At 43.2% G+C, this 18122-nt stretch overlaps 2 protein-coding genes across 4 annotated transcripts in view; one reads left to right on the forward strand and one right to left on the reverse strand.

The window, feature by feature from the left end:
* The window catches only part of WWOX (WW domain containing oxidoreductase), a 1124793-nt gene extending 1113276 nt beyond the window's left edge, over positions 1-11517 (forward strand). For all 3 annotated transcript variants that reach the window (XM_005592616.4, XM_074026755.1, XM_074026756.1), the window contains one exon: positions 10461-11517. In XM_005592616.4, the coding sequence (XP_005592673.3) occupies positions 10461-10649 (189 nt within the window). In that variant the 3' untranslated portion in view covers positions 10650-11517. The remainder of the gene's footprint in view (positions 1-10460) is intronic.
* The window catches only part of MAF (MAF bZIP transcription factor), a 391888-nt gene continuing 375103 nt past the window's right edge, over positions 1338-18122 (reverse strand). The window contains exon 3 of the mRNA XM_045381904.3: positions 1338-11732. The gene's annotated coding sequence lies outside the window, so the exon portion shown is untranslated. The remainder of the gene's footprint in view (positions 11733-18122) is intronic.

Consider the following 18122-nt stretch of genomic DNA (forward strand, 5'->3'; position numbering starts at 1 on the left):
GAGGTTAGAAAGGGACTCTCCCTTCCCTAGCTGAACAGAGAGGGTTTCTTTTTTCTTTTCTTTCTTTTATTTTTAAATGGGAAACTTACAGGGAATAAGATCTGTTTCTTCACTTGCTTTGCAAGAGAGTTGGATTTGTACACATTGCCTGAGCTGGCTCGGTTTTCTAAAGACCTAACTTTGCAGCATTCTTCAAGGGCTCCAGAGAGTCCCTTGTGCCATCAAATTAAGTTTGGAAACTTCAATAAAAAAGTCCCGAAGGAAACTGTCAATTAATGCATTTACACTGAAGCATCATACTTGGGAAAAACATCTTCAAACGCAAACGCTGTTTTCCAGCCATTAAAAAGTTTATGCGCTGCTTGGTTTCCATGGATACCTGAGGTAATAGCCTCCTTCCTCTCATTGAAGAGTAAATGTTGCTCAGTTACTTTTTCCCTTTTCTTTTTTTTTTTTTTCACTTTTGTCTTTCAGACTTTTTTCTTCCATCCCTATTTATGAAAACAAAAAGATAACTAAATTGAAACCTGGCAGTGTAATTTGTCAGAGGAAGGCACCCTGTTTTATAAGCTCAGGTGATTTCATTTTTGCTCACCTGTTTATTTCATGACACTTGCAGGAAAGAGAAGGAGAATTTTCATTTGATCAAATCATTTCCATGGTCCATCAAACACACAAATTAAAAAGGGAAATGTTAGCAGTCTTTAAAAAGAGTCTTGATTGTGTATAGAGCAGAGATTGGCAAACTACGGCCTGCCGGCCAAATTTGGCCCACTGCCTACTTTTTATAAATAAAGTTTTATTGGAATACAGACACGTTCATTTGGGTAGACATTGTCTGTGGCCAGTTTCACAACAATAGCAGAGTTGAGTGATCGTGCCAGACATTATACAGACCACAGAGCCTAAATTACTTAATCTCTGGCCCTTTGCAGAAGTAGTTTACTGACCTATTACGTAGGGGAAAGAATGAGGGCTTCGGTGGCATTTAGTAGTGTTGTCACTTTTGTCATTGGTCTTGACTCAGTGTCTGTATTGTTGAGATGGAAATGATGGGACCCTCAGTAGTGTTTTGAGATAGAAGGCACACAGTAAGGGAACAACGAATAGGAATTACATTCCATCGAGATTCTTTTGCTAGAAGGATACAAAGAAACCTACTTTGTGATTCTAGATGTTTTTTAGGAAACCCGAAGTATGAAAAAATCCAAACCAAGTAGTTCCACTATTGTTCCCGGGTCTGTGCGTGCTGCGTGTCTTTCCTGGGAGAAGGTCAGAGCTGGAGTGGGGCACTCCATTCCGGCAAGACAAGGCAAACAATAGAGGCCACAACAGTCTAGGAAGAAATCTTTAATTTCTATTCAGCTTTAAAGAGTTTGAGAGAGTTATTTCCCCTCTGTTAACAAACGAGTTCAAGTACATGCCTTCATATTATAAAAGTACCTGAAATTGCCTAGAATTGCAGCATGCATAGCTTGTTAGTATTTACATATATTTACATAGGGAAACAAGAGAAAGATCTACAGTTATTTACAGTCTACGTAGGGGAAGAGAAAGGCAGCCTAATTGTATTTCCTAAAATACAGTAGATGAGTAGTCAGCACATGCATATTTAGATAATATTTGCATGACAGAATGCAAACTTTAAAAAAGACATACCTTTGTAACTTTCTATGCTAAGGTGTTGCATAATCAAGGTTAATTTTTTTTTGTTCGTTTTGTTTCTAGTCTATTTGCATCAAGTGCTTTAAAATGCTCACTAACACCGAGGCAGAATTATTTCCCCGGGCAATTAAAGCAACAGCACACACGATCATTTCCTACTAACTAGCAACACGCTGCTGGTGAATGAAATATCTATTGTTTCTCATTACCCATCGACCACTGTGAAGAGATCTCTCTCTGTAAAGGCAGTACCTAAGCTATCACCATTAATTATGGAAGTAATATAAATGAGATGCTCGCCACAGTATGTTCTAAATGAAATATTAACAAGGCCAGCGTCTTGGAGCCTGAGAAATGGTCTGTTCCAGTGAGCTCTCTATGGAAATCCACACACCTAACGCAGTCATGCCCGATTTGAAATAGCGGGGCTGGACATTGGGGGCTTTGCCTGTGAGATCTGAATTATTGCAAAGTACATCCTCTGAATTTGTTTCTGGAAGGCAGAGTTAAGAGTTCATTCCTTACCATGATGTGGCCCCAGCAGAGACCTTGTGTGTGTGTTTTTTTTTCTTCAGTGCTTTTTCAGACTATGTTATAGAATACTTAAGGGGCATATGTGCAAACGAACTGTCAACCTTAAAATCTAAACAAACAGCTTGTTTGTGGTTTGTCCTGAAATCCTGCCTGCTCACAAAACAACCAGCTACTTGGTTTTCTAAAAGACGTAATTTGGCAGGCAGACTTCGTAGAGCCATTCTGTGCAGAAGAAGGGAAGGGGGAAGCTGTTTGTTTCACCTGTACTATGAAGATATTCTTTGCGCTATTAGAACTGAGCTCATTAATTCTGCCTGTCAATAATTTCAAAGGCTTATTTCAGCGTACATGGCGAATACAGATGCATACATTTATACGCAGTCCACGAGCTAGCTATAACCATAACAGAGGTTAAAGAAGTAGAATAAAAGTGTAAAAATGTTTCAAATAAACATACACTAAGTATCTTCTTTGATCTTTCATAAACACTCAGCAGTCCCTCAGCACGGGCATCAAGGTGGCCCAGTTGGAAAAGTTCAGTGACATGCCATCAGATTTGTTCCATGTAGAAGGATGACACTATCAGTTAGATGCTTATTTTGGTGGCAAATCTTTTTTTTTTTTAATTTATGTTCTAGGGTACATGTACACAACCTGCAGGTTTGTTCCATGTGTATACATGTGCTGTGTTGGTGTGCTGCACCCATTAACTCATCAGTTACATTAGGTATATCTCCTAATGCTATCCCTCCCTCCTCCCCCCCACCGCACAACAGGCCCCGGTGTGTGATGTTCCCCTTCCTGGGTCCAAGGGTTCTCATTGTTCAATTCCCATTTGCTGGCAAATTTCTATGGCACTTCTGCTTGGCCATTTCAAACTAACCATGGAAGAATGGATACCCCAATGCAATTTTTCATCCCCATTCAGAAAGAAACTTCTTAGAGCAAAGAAACTTGTTTGAGCAGGCAGCATCAGAGGGAATGCCTAGGGAATTCTTCCATGGATATAAGACATCATCGACAATACCTTCTCTTAGTTCCAATGAGACAGCCTCTCAGGTCCAGTCAGTTCTAGAACACTTTGGGCAGGCACGAATGGAAGATGGAACAAGCGTGCATGCAGTCACCCACATGGATTGCTCTGAAGCCATTTCTTTTTCCTTCCCTCATTAGGAGTACCCTCACCCCAACCCCAGCAAAGCATGTCTTGGGTCTCACAATAACAGCAGGTCTCAGAAAGATAAAATAATTCTGAATGTTACGACTCGTCCCTTTTAAGACTAGACATCCATCTGTCACAGATCCTTTGGAATGTCGATGGCAAGAATTCTGGAACATGGAGGAGGTACGAAAAGGGCTTCATTCATTTCATGGAAAAGCTCAGAACAGTTTGTCAACTTGGAAACACAGGCCCTGACAGCGTAGCAAGGTCACCCTGCCCTTCAATCCTGCTGATAGCCCAAGTTAACATCCTCCCATGCCTTGGCCTTCCCAGAACAAACATGGCTTTGGACGCCTTTGGAGGGTTGGGACTGGCTGCGTATTTTTCTCTAAAACTTAAGTTTTAGGAAAGAATTCTTTCCAGCTTTCCATCCTGAACCTGCAGGTCTCCAGGCTCATTCCTGCAAATATTTCACAGAGGAGTAAGAGCCACATTCCTGCTGGCTTTCCAACTCATTCTACTCTCGTTTTCAAGTCAACCTCTTAAAACTCCTTAGTGATCTTGCAAGAAATTCATGTCTTTTGTCAGGGAGAATGGCGTGGCCTTTGTATGACACTTCCCTTTAGCCAGACTCGGATTTGGGGGCGTCATATTTGGGGTGCCTGCACGGCTAACAGGAAAGGGCCCAGGACAGCTCACAGGTTCTCTCTGAACAGAAGGCTGTGAACACGTGGCTGTCATTTGAAAGCTGCATGGCCCTCTTCCCCCTGCATGCGTTTCTCTCAAGGTGTCCCTTGTAATTTGTGGTTGTGGTCTGTGCTTGAACCTGTTGCACTTATGGTGATGGACTGGCACTTCACTCTGTGCCACTGCCATCGAGCCCCCCTCATAGACACTGTCCCCAGTGTCACTTGGGGATTGACACTCTTCACCTGTCACGGGAGAGGCAACCGAAAAGGAGCCTGAGGTTTTTCTACCTTTGTGAACCTTTCTAGCAAAGAAACTTTTTTCCTTGTGGCAAAAGATGAATATCCAAACACATTGTCCACGTCTATTTTGTTAGGGAGGGCATGTTCTCTTCCGGAGGGCTAAGAGCTGGAATGGGATTGAAATGGATTCTCCAGAACACTTTGTCACACTTTTAAAGCCTAAAAACAAACATTTGCTTTCCTGATCATCTTCACTGTTTCTGTTTGGGAAATTGAGCGCATTCCTCTTCTATAATAAAGGTTAAGAACAGCCTGTGAGTTAGCAAAACTCCCAAAGGCTTAGGAAGCAAGTTACATTTCAATACCTACAGGAAGCATTTGCATGTATCTAAGCCTGGATTGTTCAAGGCCTTTGTGGGAGTCAGTTGTCAGGAATCTGTAGGAATGACTTTGTGAGGAATCATTGGAGGAGGGGCAGTATGCGGGATGATCGATCAGTATTTTCTCTGCAAACCTAATGAAACACGTCGGAGCTCGCACCTACATGCCTGGGAACTGATAAGATGGAGATTGTGTCCGTTTCACTTGTTTGGGATGTCTGTGCTTTGAAAAAATTCTGTCGTCAAAGAGTAGGTTCCTTAGTTTGGCAAATCTGGCACCTGGAGATGGCATTTTGAATCGGACAACCTTTTTAGTAAGGGTCACTTGCTGTCCGATCATCCGAGGTGGTGCTGAGTCTTCATTTTGGTTCATCCAAATGGATATCATTTCAGTGTAGCTCCCTGACTAAATCAACAATGGGAAAAAAATCTCCCTTTAATATTTCTCAGGCGAACACACGACAGCCCACAGATTTCATTTTAGGCCACGTTAGGGCATCACCTCGTGGCCAGACGTAGCCTGGCCGAGAAGGCAGCAGAGCAGGCAGAGGGGCATAGGAAGCCAGAGCCCTGTGAGAGACATTGATGAGGAAATGGGCCACGTCCAAATATTTGTGTCACATTTTTGGGGAGCAGGTTTCATGTACCCATGGACACGGAGTCTGAAGTCACTCGTCTACGTGATTATCTGTGTGGCTTTGGACGAGCTGCTTTTGATCTCTGATAGCAAGTAGGCTTCTCTGTGAAAGGGAATGCTGTCCCTGGCTCATAGAGCTAGGTGAGGGTTAGACAGTGCTTATAAAGCTGTCCGCCCAGAGTCTGGCGAATCGTAACCTCTCAATAAATGCTAGTCATTGTCGCCACTTGAATAGTCCTCCTTGGCTGCAACTCACTGAAAAAGCTGGGCAGTTTGCAGAGCTGAGGTCTTTGGAGTAGACATCTCTGCCGTCTTCTGCTGCTTCCCATCATTTTGGTGGAAGTTGGCGTGTTCGTTGGTTAGCACTTATTCCAAATTGAATTGTATTTCATTACAGAAGTATCACGGTGGAAGAATAGGGTGACTTACTGGTGCGGTCACCGAGCCAGGGAGGCCCATGAGCCTCATTCCTGTACAGGCTGCATTACTTTATGAACTAATGGAATTCGTGGCAAATGTGTCCCCTAAAAGATTGCTCTTGGACAGTGAGTAGGGAACACGTGGCCTTTTGGAGCAGTTTGCTTTCATTTGTGTTTCCAATCAGAGATTGAAGCTGTAGTTGTTGGTGAGGAATGGCTGTATCCCAGTCGCCGAGGTATCTGGAGATGACCTCTACACCGTTCTGGGAGAGCGGTTATACACTCTCCAGGGGGAGAGTTACTGGTAGACAGGGAAAGACAGGGCGTGGAGACGGCCATCCATTCCACCCGTGACATGAGGGCTCACCCCCTCATCTCCACCACAGCAGCTCTCTGATAAATGATTCTGTTCCCAGTGGTGTATTCAGAGCGTCACTGGATAAGGTGGCTGGCTTTGCATTTGGGAAGTGGTTGCTTTACCCAACAGACACCAGATGAGGAACAATGGAAGTAGGCAGGGTTTGAAGAGGTACATGTCTTTTCCTGCTCACTTCAGATCACCTCTTTGTCCTGGGATTTTAGTCTTGGAAACACTGCTCGCCTTCAGAAGAGCTGTTCTCCTTCCCTGCCCTTGGTGTTCCAAGCCTAATCTAACTTCTAGGGTGTGTTCCTTTCATACCTCTACTTTTTGCATAAGTGGATTAATTCAGCCTTTGCTGTGCAATGTCCCTGTAAGAAAGCAATCTCAGAACATCTACTCTCTATCATTGAATATATAGATATGCCATGATATTGTGTCTATTTCTTATATATCTCACAGTTAAGTACTTTAAGACAGGAATCTAGTCTTTCTTTTAAATAAGCATGCATTTTAAAATAGAAAAACCTGAAAACAAAACCTTGTGTATCATGTGTCCCTGTATTATATTAGAGTACTAACCAATGCATTACAAATATCAATATGTGGGTGTTTTTTTTTTCTTTGCCATATATTGTTTATCAGAAACCTCTGTACCCTTTCCTTTAAAGAAGTCAATATTCATTTGTATTCTGTGCTGACAACTATAAATTGATGGCTAGCAGTTATCAAATGAATGTTGATGAAAAGCAGCTACTTAACATTTTCATCCCAACACAGAGTTTTGGAAGGATGGATAATTTAGATCTGAGGGCCTCAACTATAAATAAACAGCAACTGCTTTCTAAATCCCACCTTTCTGTAGTTGAAGATTGTGCTACAAATCTGACAAATGATTTTTGAAAGAGAATGATGAATCCTTATTACCAAGATACTCTTAACTTAATCCCAAACAAGAGTCCTGGGTAATTTTACATACACTATCAAGATTGATTGCACAGTTCTCCTCTGGCAGCTCACAAATGTTTGACTCGATAGGAAATGGCATTCGGGCGTGATTAAAGATTCTACTGGGCTTCCCAGAAATTCTCAGTCCTGTGTCGTCAACACCCTAACTCATTGCCATTGCTGCGGGATAGACACACCTCCCCCATTTCCCATGATTAGCTACCGTATACAATCTACAGACTTCTGATAAATGATTCTCAAAAAAAAAAAAAAAAATCTTTTAGGGGAACCCATAGCTCCAGCCAGTTGTTTGTATGTCAAGGTATTATTTTATCACAATGGATCAGTAAGCAATGGTGACAACTAGCAAGGCACTGCTTCAGGTATTTTATAACGGAGTTGTTAACGTTATTTCCTTTAGATGACTCTTTCATCTTTTCTGCATTATGAACTGATGCCCCCAAAACTGGTATGAAAGTCATCTGATGGTGATTAAAGTGCGCCTTAAAAACGTTTTTTTTTAAATCGGTTTAAAAATGCTTTCTCTTGTATCGGCAGTACCGGCTTGTTTACTCTTGAGATTTCACTAATGTGGCTCAGTCTTGTTCTGATGATATGCAGACCGAAAAGCTGATGAGCCAAAAATGAGAACTTGTTACTAAACTGTCGCCACATCTGATCATATAAAGATGTCACTCAGAGGTTGCCATTGGTACGGCTGAAAAGAGAATTCTCCAAAAGACCAAAGGGGTGGCGTGCATGGGATCAACAAGATATTGTTACTGCTTAATTAATTGTCCAGCAAGGGAGGAAAGTAGAGTGAGTACCCATCAGCACGAAGCATGAATCTGAGGAGGAGAATTTGCCAAAGGGAGACGATTGATTTTTGGAGTAGAGAAGGTGGTGTTTGCTGTCAGATGCCCTCCTGTGTACTGTGTTCTGCAAAGCCAGGGCCACTTGTGATGGAATTTAGATAGTAAATCACCCCAAGCCATCTCCTGATAGAAAGTTAGGTTTTTCCAAAAGGTATGACTCTCAGCATTGTAACCAAATATAGGTTGGCATGAAACAAAACCAGTTGTAATTGTCTTCAGATTCCATGGAAGGAAAAGGTAGGTCCCCAGCTGCCGCATCAACAGCATTCTGAATCAGTGGGACTGCAGAATTTCTTTGCAAAAATACCATTCCAGTAATGCAAAAGTGCAACATGATATCGTTACAGAAGGTCATAGTGGCAAAATATTTTATCAAGTTAGTAAGAATTCTGCATTTCGCTTTCCCAAGTGGACTGCTTTGGTTTTTCCTCACAATTGGCAGAACAGTGAAAGGCCAGTCTGTCATACGACTGAATGCTGAATAGTGTAACCATTGTGGCATAGGGGGCGGGAGGCTGGACTTGAAATGAGTAAGCTGGATTCTCACACCACTCAGGAGTTAAGTCACTTGGCCACTCTGGTGGTTTTGGCAGCTGCAAAGTAAAATGGAAATCTATGACAGATATCTGGAAGTTGATGCAAAACACCATCTCCACCAGAACTCTGCTAAGATTCCAGACCAAATTGCTATTTGGCTTGAGTTAGCTGGATGAGCATCTCAATTCTCCAGTTTGTCTGTAGAGGCACTTCTGCTTCCCTTTTCCCCACATGGGATGCAGTAGAGCCAGATAAACCACTTGAACTTGTTTTGATAAATGTGCCAGGTGCTAAGCTCAGGGTTATTAGGAATAATAATTCAGTGAAAGGAAATTTGGATGACATGAACTCATTTCCATTAGACTTGAGCCACACAAATCAATGGGAAAAGAAACAGCTGAATCCAGGATAGAATCCAGGATACTATCTGGCGATTTGGAGTGGGCATGGTAATGGAAGGAGATTGGGGAGGTAACAAACCAGTTGCTATTTAATTAAGTTCAAGTCAGGTCAAATTCAGGACCAATGGGGCTTGGCCAGTATCTTCAAGCACCCAGGTATTATCAAAACCCAAGTCTTTGTCTCACTCACGGGCCACACCTTTCCCAGAGATTTGACCAATTTTCAGACCAACTCAAATGTGACTACATACCCTGACACTGAAGAAGCTCAAACCAAACAACAAACCCAAGTCTTCTGTGTGGCACGTTCTTCACATCATAACACCTTTCTCAGGACCCTAGTTCTCAGAATGGACCTGGCTTTCCCAGGGATCCTAGAATGCAAGCACAGTGATTGCAAACTAAACCATTTGAGGGAAACTCCTCCAGTAAGCACCCTTCATGGTCACAATGTAAACCCTGCAGGGGCAGAAAATAAGATTTGGGTGGGGTCAGAAAGCCATTTCCCCCACAAAGTTCCTTACTGTTTGCCTAGTAGGGGCAACTTTATCTTTAGTTACCTTTTCCGGTCCTCTCTTGCAACCCCTCTCCCTATCAGCTGAAAATTAGTGGATGCAGTTAGAGCTGTGAAACACATAAATAATCATAAGATGCCAGATAAACTGTATTGGTTTTAAATTAGAGACGTGCCAACCATGTCTCCCTCTGAACAGCAGCCTATTATTTTTAATTATGGCTTGCAAAGCAAAGTGATTTCTTGCCCTCTTTACAGCATCCCTGACAGTATTGTCAGTTTGGATGATATGATATGCCCCATCAGTGCACACATCCCCAGCCACAGCCCCAACTGTTACTCAAAAGGTGAATGAAAGTGATCAGTTGCACTCTTTGCAACTTACATTCTGAAATGGGCTGGAAAGAAATGTACACCCTTACCCATGATCCTATTGTAAATCTGGGACAAATACGACATTTAGAAAAAGGTTTTCACGGTATCCGGATGAATTAAGAAATGTGTTATGTATTTGTGGTAGGAATGGATGTACGGTGAGGAGTATGTGTATGTGTGTGCATTAAATGTTTTAACACAGCATTGCCCATCCTTCCCCTAGCAGCACTGTGGGCAAAGCATAAACGGATGATCTGGCACCAGCCCCAATTGGGTTTTCTCCCTGATGGACCATAATTAAGAGTGGTTGATTTGTCAGAAAATTCTTCAACTCATGTGGTATCGAATTACATTATAGATACATGGAGAAGTCGAGGGGTTGGGTGAACTTGTTCTTGCACGTTCAGAAGGTACCATCTTTTTCTCTGCGTGGAAGAGGCGCCTGCCACAACGAATTGATATGTGTATTTCTTTTCCAAGCCTGTTCCTATATGAGGTGTCAAAAGTCACACCAGCTTTACAAGCGGAGTTTATGAACTCGTTTTTCCAGGATACTCCCATTATGCTTTTTACAGTCATGTGCTTTCAGCCCAGTACCCTTCGCTATGCCAAGATCCAGCTGAAACTGAACCACATGGGGGAGGTTCACTACTGCCCAGGCAGTTGAAATGATGTCATTTCGTTGTTCCTTTTCTTACAACTTTGTCTGTCTTCTTGGATTTCCAGCAACAGGGAGCTGCCACCACCGTGTACTGTGCTGCTGCCCCAGAACTGGAGGGTCTGGGAGGGATGTATTTCAACAACTGCTGCCGCTGCATGCCCTCGCCAGAAGCACAGAGCGAAGAGACGGCCCGGGCCCTGTGGGCACTCAGTGAGAGGCTCATCCAAGAACGGCTTGGCAGCCAGTCCGGCTAAGAGGAGCTCGGAGTGGATGGGCGCAGATACCCGCCGTGTGTGTGTGTCCGCTCACGCAAGTGCCAGAGCTGGGCCCCTTCCAAATGTCCCTCCAACGCAGATCCGCAAGAGTGAAGGAAATAAGAGCAGTCACAACAGAGTGAAAAATGTTAAGTACCAATGGGAAGCAGGGAATTCCTGGGGTAAAGTATCACTTTTCTGGGGCTGGGCTAGGCCTAAGGTCTCTTTGCTTTCTGATGGTGGCCTGTTTGAAAGTATAAAACCTGGTTGGTGTGTAGGTTCCATATCTCCTTGGAGAAGCACCAGCAATTGTTTTTCTTTTACTGTTGAATAGCCTGAGGTCCCCTCGTCCCATCCAGCTATCACCACGGCCACCACTGCAGCCAGGGGCTGGCTTTCTCCTACTTAGGGAAGAAAAAGCAACTGTTCACTGCTCCTTGCTGCATTGATCCAGGAGATAATTGTTGCATTCATCCTGACTGAGCCTGAGCCAGTTTAGCAACTGCTGGGGAGACAAATCCCAGAACCCTGTCCCAGCGAGCCAGGATGGCGGTGACACCCAGACAGAGTAGAATACCCAGAGCTTCCAGGTGGCAAAGTACTTGTCACAGACTCCCTCGCCACTGCTATACAAAAAATTCTTTAAAGATTATAACAAATTTTTCAAATCATTCCTTAGATACCTTGAGACTCAGGAAGGGAAGCGTGTGTACTTAAGAATACACGGGATCTTTTGGGGGGCGGAGAATAAAAAGTTAATCCCTTTGTCTGTCAGTCACAGTCTCCGTTCTCGTGCTTTCACATTCTACTTAAAGTTCCTGCTGTGCCTCCCATCCTATGCTTAATAAAAGAACATGCTTGAATATGATCACCTGAAGTTTGTACTGTTTCTTTAAAGGTTTCAGTTTTTTTGTTTTTGTTTTTTTTTAGAAAAGAAATCTAGAGGAAAAATAAAGCGCTTCTCATAGACGCCAGGAAAACACGATTCTTGTTTCTTCTCTGAGTTTGTGTTTTGTTTTTGTGCTTTGTGGCTGTCCGTGGGCCAAGTTGTCTCACGCGATTAGCATGCCAGCATCGTATTTTCTGTTAAAGAAAGAAAAGAAAAATGACTATTGTTTCATTTCACCTTAAGATGTTTTGTTATTACTTACAGTGAGTTATTTCAGTCCTCAATGGTCTGCTCCCCTGTAATTAGCAAGTACTTAGTGATTAGTGGGTATCTCTATGTTTGAGAATGGGAGCTGTGCAGAGGCTCTTCTCTGCACATCCCATCTCATACACACCATGGTTTCCAGCCTGTTCCAGGAAGCACATGAGTCCACCTTGGCAAGACGGAGAGAATGCTTTTGCTGAAATACCAGGAAGGTGTGGAGGCTGGGTGTCATTGTTCCCCCTCCTGATAATGGCAGCTTCAGGCCATGTCATGAACTTCTGTGCCTTTGCATCTGTGGTGCACAGCAGTCAAACAAACACCATTGCTCTCCAGTGGCCCATAGCCTGGCCACATCCTCCCATCTGGCTATAGTCTCCCTTACGTAATCCTTATTACCACAGGACCTTTGAAACTGAATCAGATGATGTCACTTTTCAGACATTATTGTCATTTGCAAAAGCAGCCATCAGAACTCCACTCCCAGTGTCTATACCTGGAGGGGATTACCCCTCCCATATGACCTCTGACTTTGGCCACGTGACTGGCCTTGGCCAATTTGGAAAGTGCTGTGCACTGGGGCTTGCCTTTCCTTGCTGCTCTTTGGAACCCTGCAACTTCCATCGTAGGAACAGCTCCAGGGCTACCCTGCTGGATGATGAGAGACATGTAGTGGCTCCCAGAACTGGCATCCAGCAGTTAGACATGTGAGTGAGGCCATCTCAGTCTATCCAGCCCCAGCTGTGCCAATTCAGAGAAGAAACTCCACAGTTAAGAAACTCCACAGTTAACTCACAGCACTGCAAAATATAGTAAACGTTTGTTATTTTCAGCCACTAAGTTTCAGGATTACTTGTTACTCAGCAAAAGCTAACTGATACAGCTTCTCAGCACACTAAGTTTAATTTTTTTTTACCCTAGTTCTCTTATAAAGTTCTCTTACAATTTGGTATCCAGCTACCTCGCTAATCTCAACTTCCAGCACTTTCTCCTCATCTACTGGAAGCCACTCTAGTCTTCCTGTGTTCCTCGAACATGCCAAGCACACTCCCAACTCAAGGGCTGCATATTTGCTGTTTCCTCTGCTGAAACCCTTTCTTTCCAGAAACCAGCATGCCTTTCTTCCTCACTGATTTTTGTTCTCTGCTCACATGTTATCCCTGTCTTCATAGTGTCATCCCATTCCCATTCCATTCTATTTTTTTTCCCACAACACTTAATATTATTGTACACATTATGTGTCCATTTTCTCTGTCTAACCCCTATAAGAGACACTCCATGAAATTTGTCTGCTTTCTTCACAATTTGGCCACAGTACCTTGAACTGCTCCTGTCACATAGCAGACTTAATAACCACTGAAAGAATGATTCTTACTGACTAGGCTTTATGTTCATGAAAATAATTTCCATCATTGTGACAATGATCTCGAGCCACACAGTGTGCTAAGCAGGCTACAATATTACCACTGTCGCCCAGGCTGGAGTGCAATGGCACGATCTCTGCTCACTGCAACCTCCACCTCCCGGGTTCACACGCTTCTCCTGCCTCAGCCTACCAAATAACAGGGATTACAGTCACACACCATCACACCCGGCTAATTTTTTTGTATTTTTAGTAGAGTTGGGGTTTCACTATGTCGGCCAGACTGGTCTGGAACTCCTCACACCTCATGATCCGCCTGCCTCAGCCTCCCAAAGTGCTGGGATTACAGGCATGAGCCACTGTACCTGGCTTTTTTTTTTTTTTTTTTTTTCTGAGATGGAGTCTCACTTTGTTGCCCAGGCTACAGTGCAGTGGCATGATCTCGGCTCACTGCAACCTCCGCCTCCCAGGTTCAGGTCAAGCAATTCTCCTGCCCCAGCCTTCAGAGTAGCTGGGATTATAGGTGCCCACCACCACACATGGCTAATCTTTGTATTTTTAGTCAAGATGGGGTTTGACCACGTTGGCCAGGCTGGTCTCAAACTCCTGCCCTCAGGTGATCCACCCGCCTGAGCCTCCTGAAGTGCTGGGATTACAGGTGTGACCACCACGCCCAGCCATTACATCTGATTTCTAATATGACTACAGTCTTGCCAGTTCACACCTTCTATTTTACTGATGAAAAATCTGAGGCCAAGAAGTGTCATAATTTGCTGTTGTCCATACAGCTCACAAATTGACAGAGCGGCAGTTCACACCCAGGAGTGTTTGATTTCAAGGTCATGCAGATTCCCTGCACCATTGCCAATGCTCCTTCCATAAGTCGAAAATACCCATTCTGGTAGGATGCACCATCTTTTTTTCTTTTAAATAGAGATGGGATCTTGCTATGTTGACCAGGCTAGTCTGGAACTCCTGGCCTCAAGCAATCTTCCCATTACAGGCATGAATCACTGTCCCTGGCCATGGATGCGCCGTCTTAATGTCTTAGCCTGATCAGAGAGCTGACTTTATGGGTCCGGCTGTAGCTATGTGTCAAGCATTTGGTGGAAGTGAAAGTTAAGCCAGGAGAAAGACACTGGCATATCATCAGCCAAGGTGCTGTGCAAAACATCAAAGAGAACCAAGAGAGGACATGCTGGCCCCCTGCCTCCTGGCCCTGTCTAGGGCCTCTATGCTGACTTCCTCCTCTGTGGATCCTGCAGGGTTCACACCCGCAGGCTAACAAGATGAGGCCTGGGGGAACTTTTAAGGATAGATAAGGATTCTCCCAGTCATATAGACCAAGTCTTCATACCAAGTGCTACATCCTGGAAATTCAAGATTTAAGGGAAACTCCTCCACAGCCTCTGCTATAAAGGAATTTACATCTTGCATCTGTAGGAATCCTCACAAAGCACAAGGTCCTCATCAACTTTATCAGAAGTTCTCTAGGTTACTTGAAGATGAACTGAGGCCCCGTAACAGTAGCCATTGCTGCCTTGTGCCCATTTCTCCCTGAACCCACTCAGTCAGACACTGTCAGTCCCCGTGGCCATTTTCTCTTGCCAGACACATCAATCTTATTTCCTTGGCTATTTCTGTGATAAATTCCTGACAGGCGAGCAAGTGGATGGCATAATTCCTATCATTCCTACTTTAGCTTATTCTATGGCCAACCCTATTTCTCACCCTTTGTCATATGTGCACATCTGTATATGTATGTATACATGTCATGTGCACATCTATATATGGACATGTATGCATGCACAAATATGTGTGCCACACATGTAAACCCATAGGCATTATAGATGTATAACATATATACAGCACATGTACATATGCACATATATGTATTGCATATATATGTGTATATTCACATATATGTATACAGATGGTCCTTAACTCATGATGGTTTAACTGAAGAGTTTTGAACTTTAAGATGATGTAAAACTGATACTCATTCAGTAGAAACTGTGCTTTGAGTACCCATATAGCGATTGTTTCTTACTTTCAGTATGGCATTCAATAAATTACATGAGATATTCAACCCTCTAATAAAACATGCTGAGTGTTCAATGGTTGTGTTAAATGCCTTTGTCCAACTCCAGGTAAACTTAAGTTTTCTGAGCACATTTAAGGTAGGCTGGGCTAAGCTATGATGTTCAGTACATTAGGTGTATTAAATGCATTTTTGAGTTATGATATTTTCAACTTACGATGGGTTTATTAAGCGGTAACCCCATTATAAGTTGAGAAGCACCTGTGTACATGTATGTGTGTATTTGTAGTATATGATTTATATAATAATGATCCTACTCTATCATATGCTACTTTTTTTTTTTTTTTTTTTGCGATGGAGTCTCGCTCTGTCGCCCAGGCTGGAGTGCAGTGGCACGATCTTGGCTCACTGCCACATCCACCTCTGGGGTTCAAGCGATTCTCCTGCCTCAGCCTCCCAAGTAGCTGGGATTACAGGCACCTGCCACCATGCCTGGTTAATTTTTATATTTTTAGGACAGACAAGGTTTTGCCATGTTGGCCAGGCTGGTCTTGAACTCCTGCCCTCAGGTGATCCACCCGTCTGGGCATCCCAGACTGCTGGGATTATAGACATGAGCCACCGCACCCGGCATCATCTGCTACTTTTAATTGCAGATGCTATTTACTCAGCATCTACTCTGTGCCAGTTGATGGGTTAGGCAAATCACTTTATGCTCACAGGACGAAAGTGAGTTTTAGAGAAAGAAAGTAACTCTCCACAGTCTCATAGCTGGTAGATAGCAGAGTCAGGATGTGAGCCAGCTCCATCTGCCTTGACGCCCATGGGCCTTCCACTACACACTACTTTTTTGTGTGGCCTATAGACCAGCAGCATATATACATTACATTTATATAACGGGTGAATTATCTGCAAGGGAAGACCAGTTGATTGGCTCTCCTCCTGATACCGAAATGTCTAGTATAAACCTTACAAATCATTTTTGTCCATGCCACTTATCCAGCAATATTGGCTTCAGCCTTGCCTACATTTCCCATACGCCCTCTCTCCTGTTCTGATTTTAAGTAGGTCTGCACCTTCTCGTGGAGTGAACCTCCCGATTTATTCACACTCACCCGATGCTGCAGAATCCACCCAGACAGGAAGAGTGGGCCAGCTTCTCTGCAGTTGTTTTCTTCCAAGTCCCTCTCTCTCCCTAAGTTTCTTTCAACCCCAAAGGCGGCCAGTTTCCACTTTCACACCTGATTAAAGGAGACCTTTCTGCAACTTACCAATAGGAAACAAGAAATTGAAGCATCCCCCAGCAATGACTGAAGACTGTGGCTTGCGGTTTTGCTTTTTAAAATGGGGTTATGAGTGGTTTTGTTTTGAACTTCAATGAAGGAGGCCTGATGACTTTCATCAAGGTCAACAGTAGGCCAGAAAGACTTGGCTTGCAATATCCCTGCCCATTCTGGTCACCAGCAGGCACCGTTTTTAGAAGCTTATGTAAAAAAAGAAAAAAAAAATCTAAAACAGCAATACTTACCCTGTCTATTAATTCTTTGTGTCTTTCAATATATCCAAGCTAGTTTAGCTGAGGTCATTGTAGAATACTACTATCATAGATTATTATTCATATAATTACTGAACAAACAGCTCTGAATTGTATCTATAGATGAAATCATGTAGCAACAATAAAGGTAACTTTTAGAAAGAAAAAGACTCATAATACCACTATTTCAACAAAAATATTTTTATCTTATTGCCTTTCAAGGATTCGTGGCATTTGGCTTCATGCCCCCCTTTTTTTCCCTTCCCCCCGCCCCCACCAAACTCATCTTATTTCTCAAAGTTTTCCATTATTTTAATGGCTACCTCACATATCACATAGGTGATGGGCCATTACTTGGAAACCCATTCCCCTACTATGGGACATTTGGGTTATTTCTAGTTTCTGTTAGAACTAATGGTTCCATTAACATCTTTATGCATACAGCTTTTTCCTTCTATTAATTGATCTCCTCAGCATACATTTGTAGACTGTAGAATTGGAGTTCCTAGTTCCAAGAGCTCCTATTGGCCTTTGCCACAGAGAGCCACAGTGCTATCTGGAAGGGTTACACCAGCAGAACCAACATATTACTGTTTGTTTACAACCTTATCAGCACTGGGTGTTGCCACTGAAAACATTTTTAACTGATTTTCCCATTGTCACAACCTATAACTATTTACATACAGTATTCCCAAGCAGCCAGCCTCCTTATTTAAAGTATAAGAATTCTGTCTTTCATTTTCCCACAGGACAGAGTTCACATGTTTAATTAGAGTGGAAATTCAGAGTGAGTCTACATTCAGTTTTGGCAGAAAAATATCAGTCCATCCAAGCTACTGCATTGTCACTAGATTATTCCACCCGTGAAGAACCTACCTTTTCTCCTTTTCAATCCCCAGTTATAGCACTACATACAGTCCATCCGAATGCAGTGCAAAGCCCAAAACTCATACCCCAAGCCTCTTCGGTTCACACTGGCTTAGGTATTTACCCCACTAGCTAGGATTCCTTAGCCAGTTACTTCTTCCCAGCTGATGCACCGTCTGCTTTTATAAAAACATGTGCCACACCACTCAGAAAGATTGTCTCACTTCTAAGCTGATCTGTTTACAAGGCCATGCCCTGCTGCATCTTAGGCGTGAGAGAATAAAAGCTCCTTTTAATTTTCAAAACAGGGTTATGGAAATAGAGGTTCATCCATTGCTCATTCAGGTGACGAAGCCTCTGTGTCTTCCTCCAGCTTTCCTGATTTTATCTGATGTTCACCAGGAGCTTGTCCTTTTACTTTGGAATTCTGATAATGTCTCATTTGATGCTGGGCATTCCCCAAGGGACAGTCCACTTTTATAAATCACCATTTCCCGAGTGCTTACCAAACACCTGTC

Source organism: Macaca fascicularis, chromosome 20 (genome assembly GCF_037993035.2).
Source record: "Macaca fascicularis isolate 582-1 chromosome 20, T2T-MFA8v1.1".
Classification (NCBI taxonomy): Eukaryota; Metazoa; Chordata; class Mammalia; order Primates; family Cercopithecidae; genus Macaca; species Macaca fascicularis.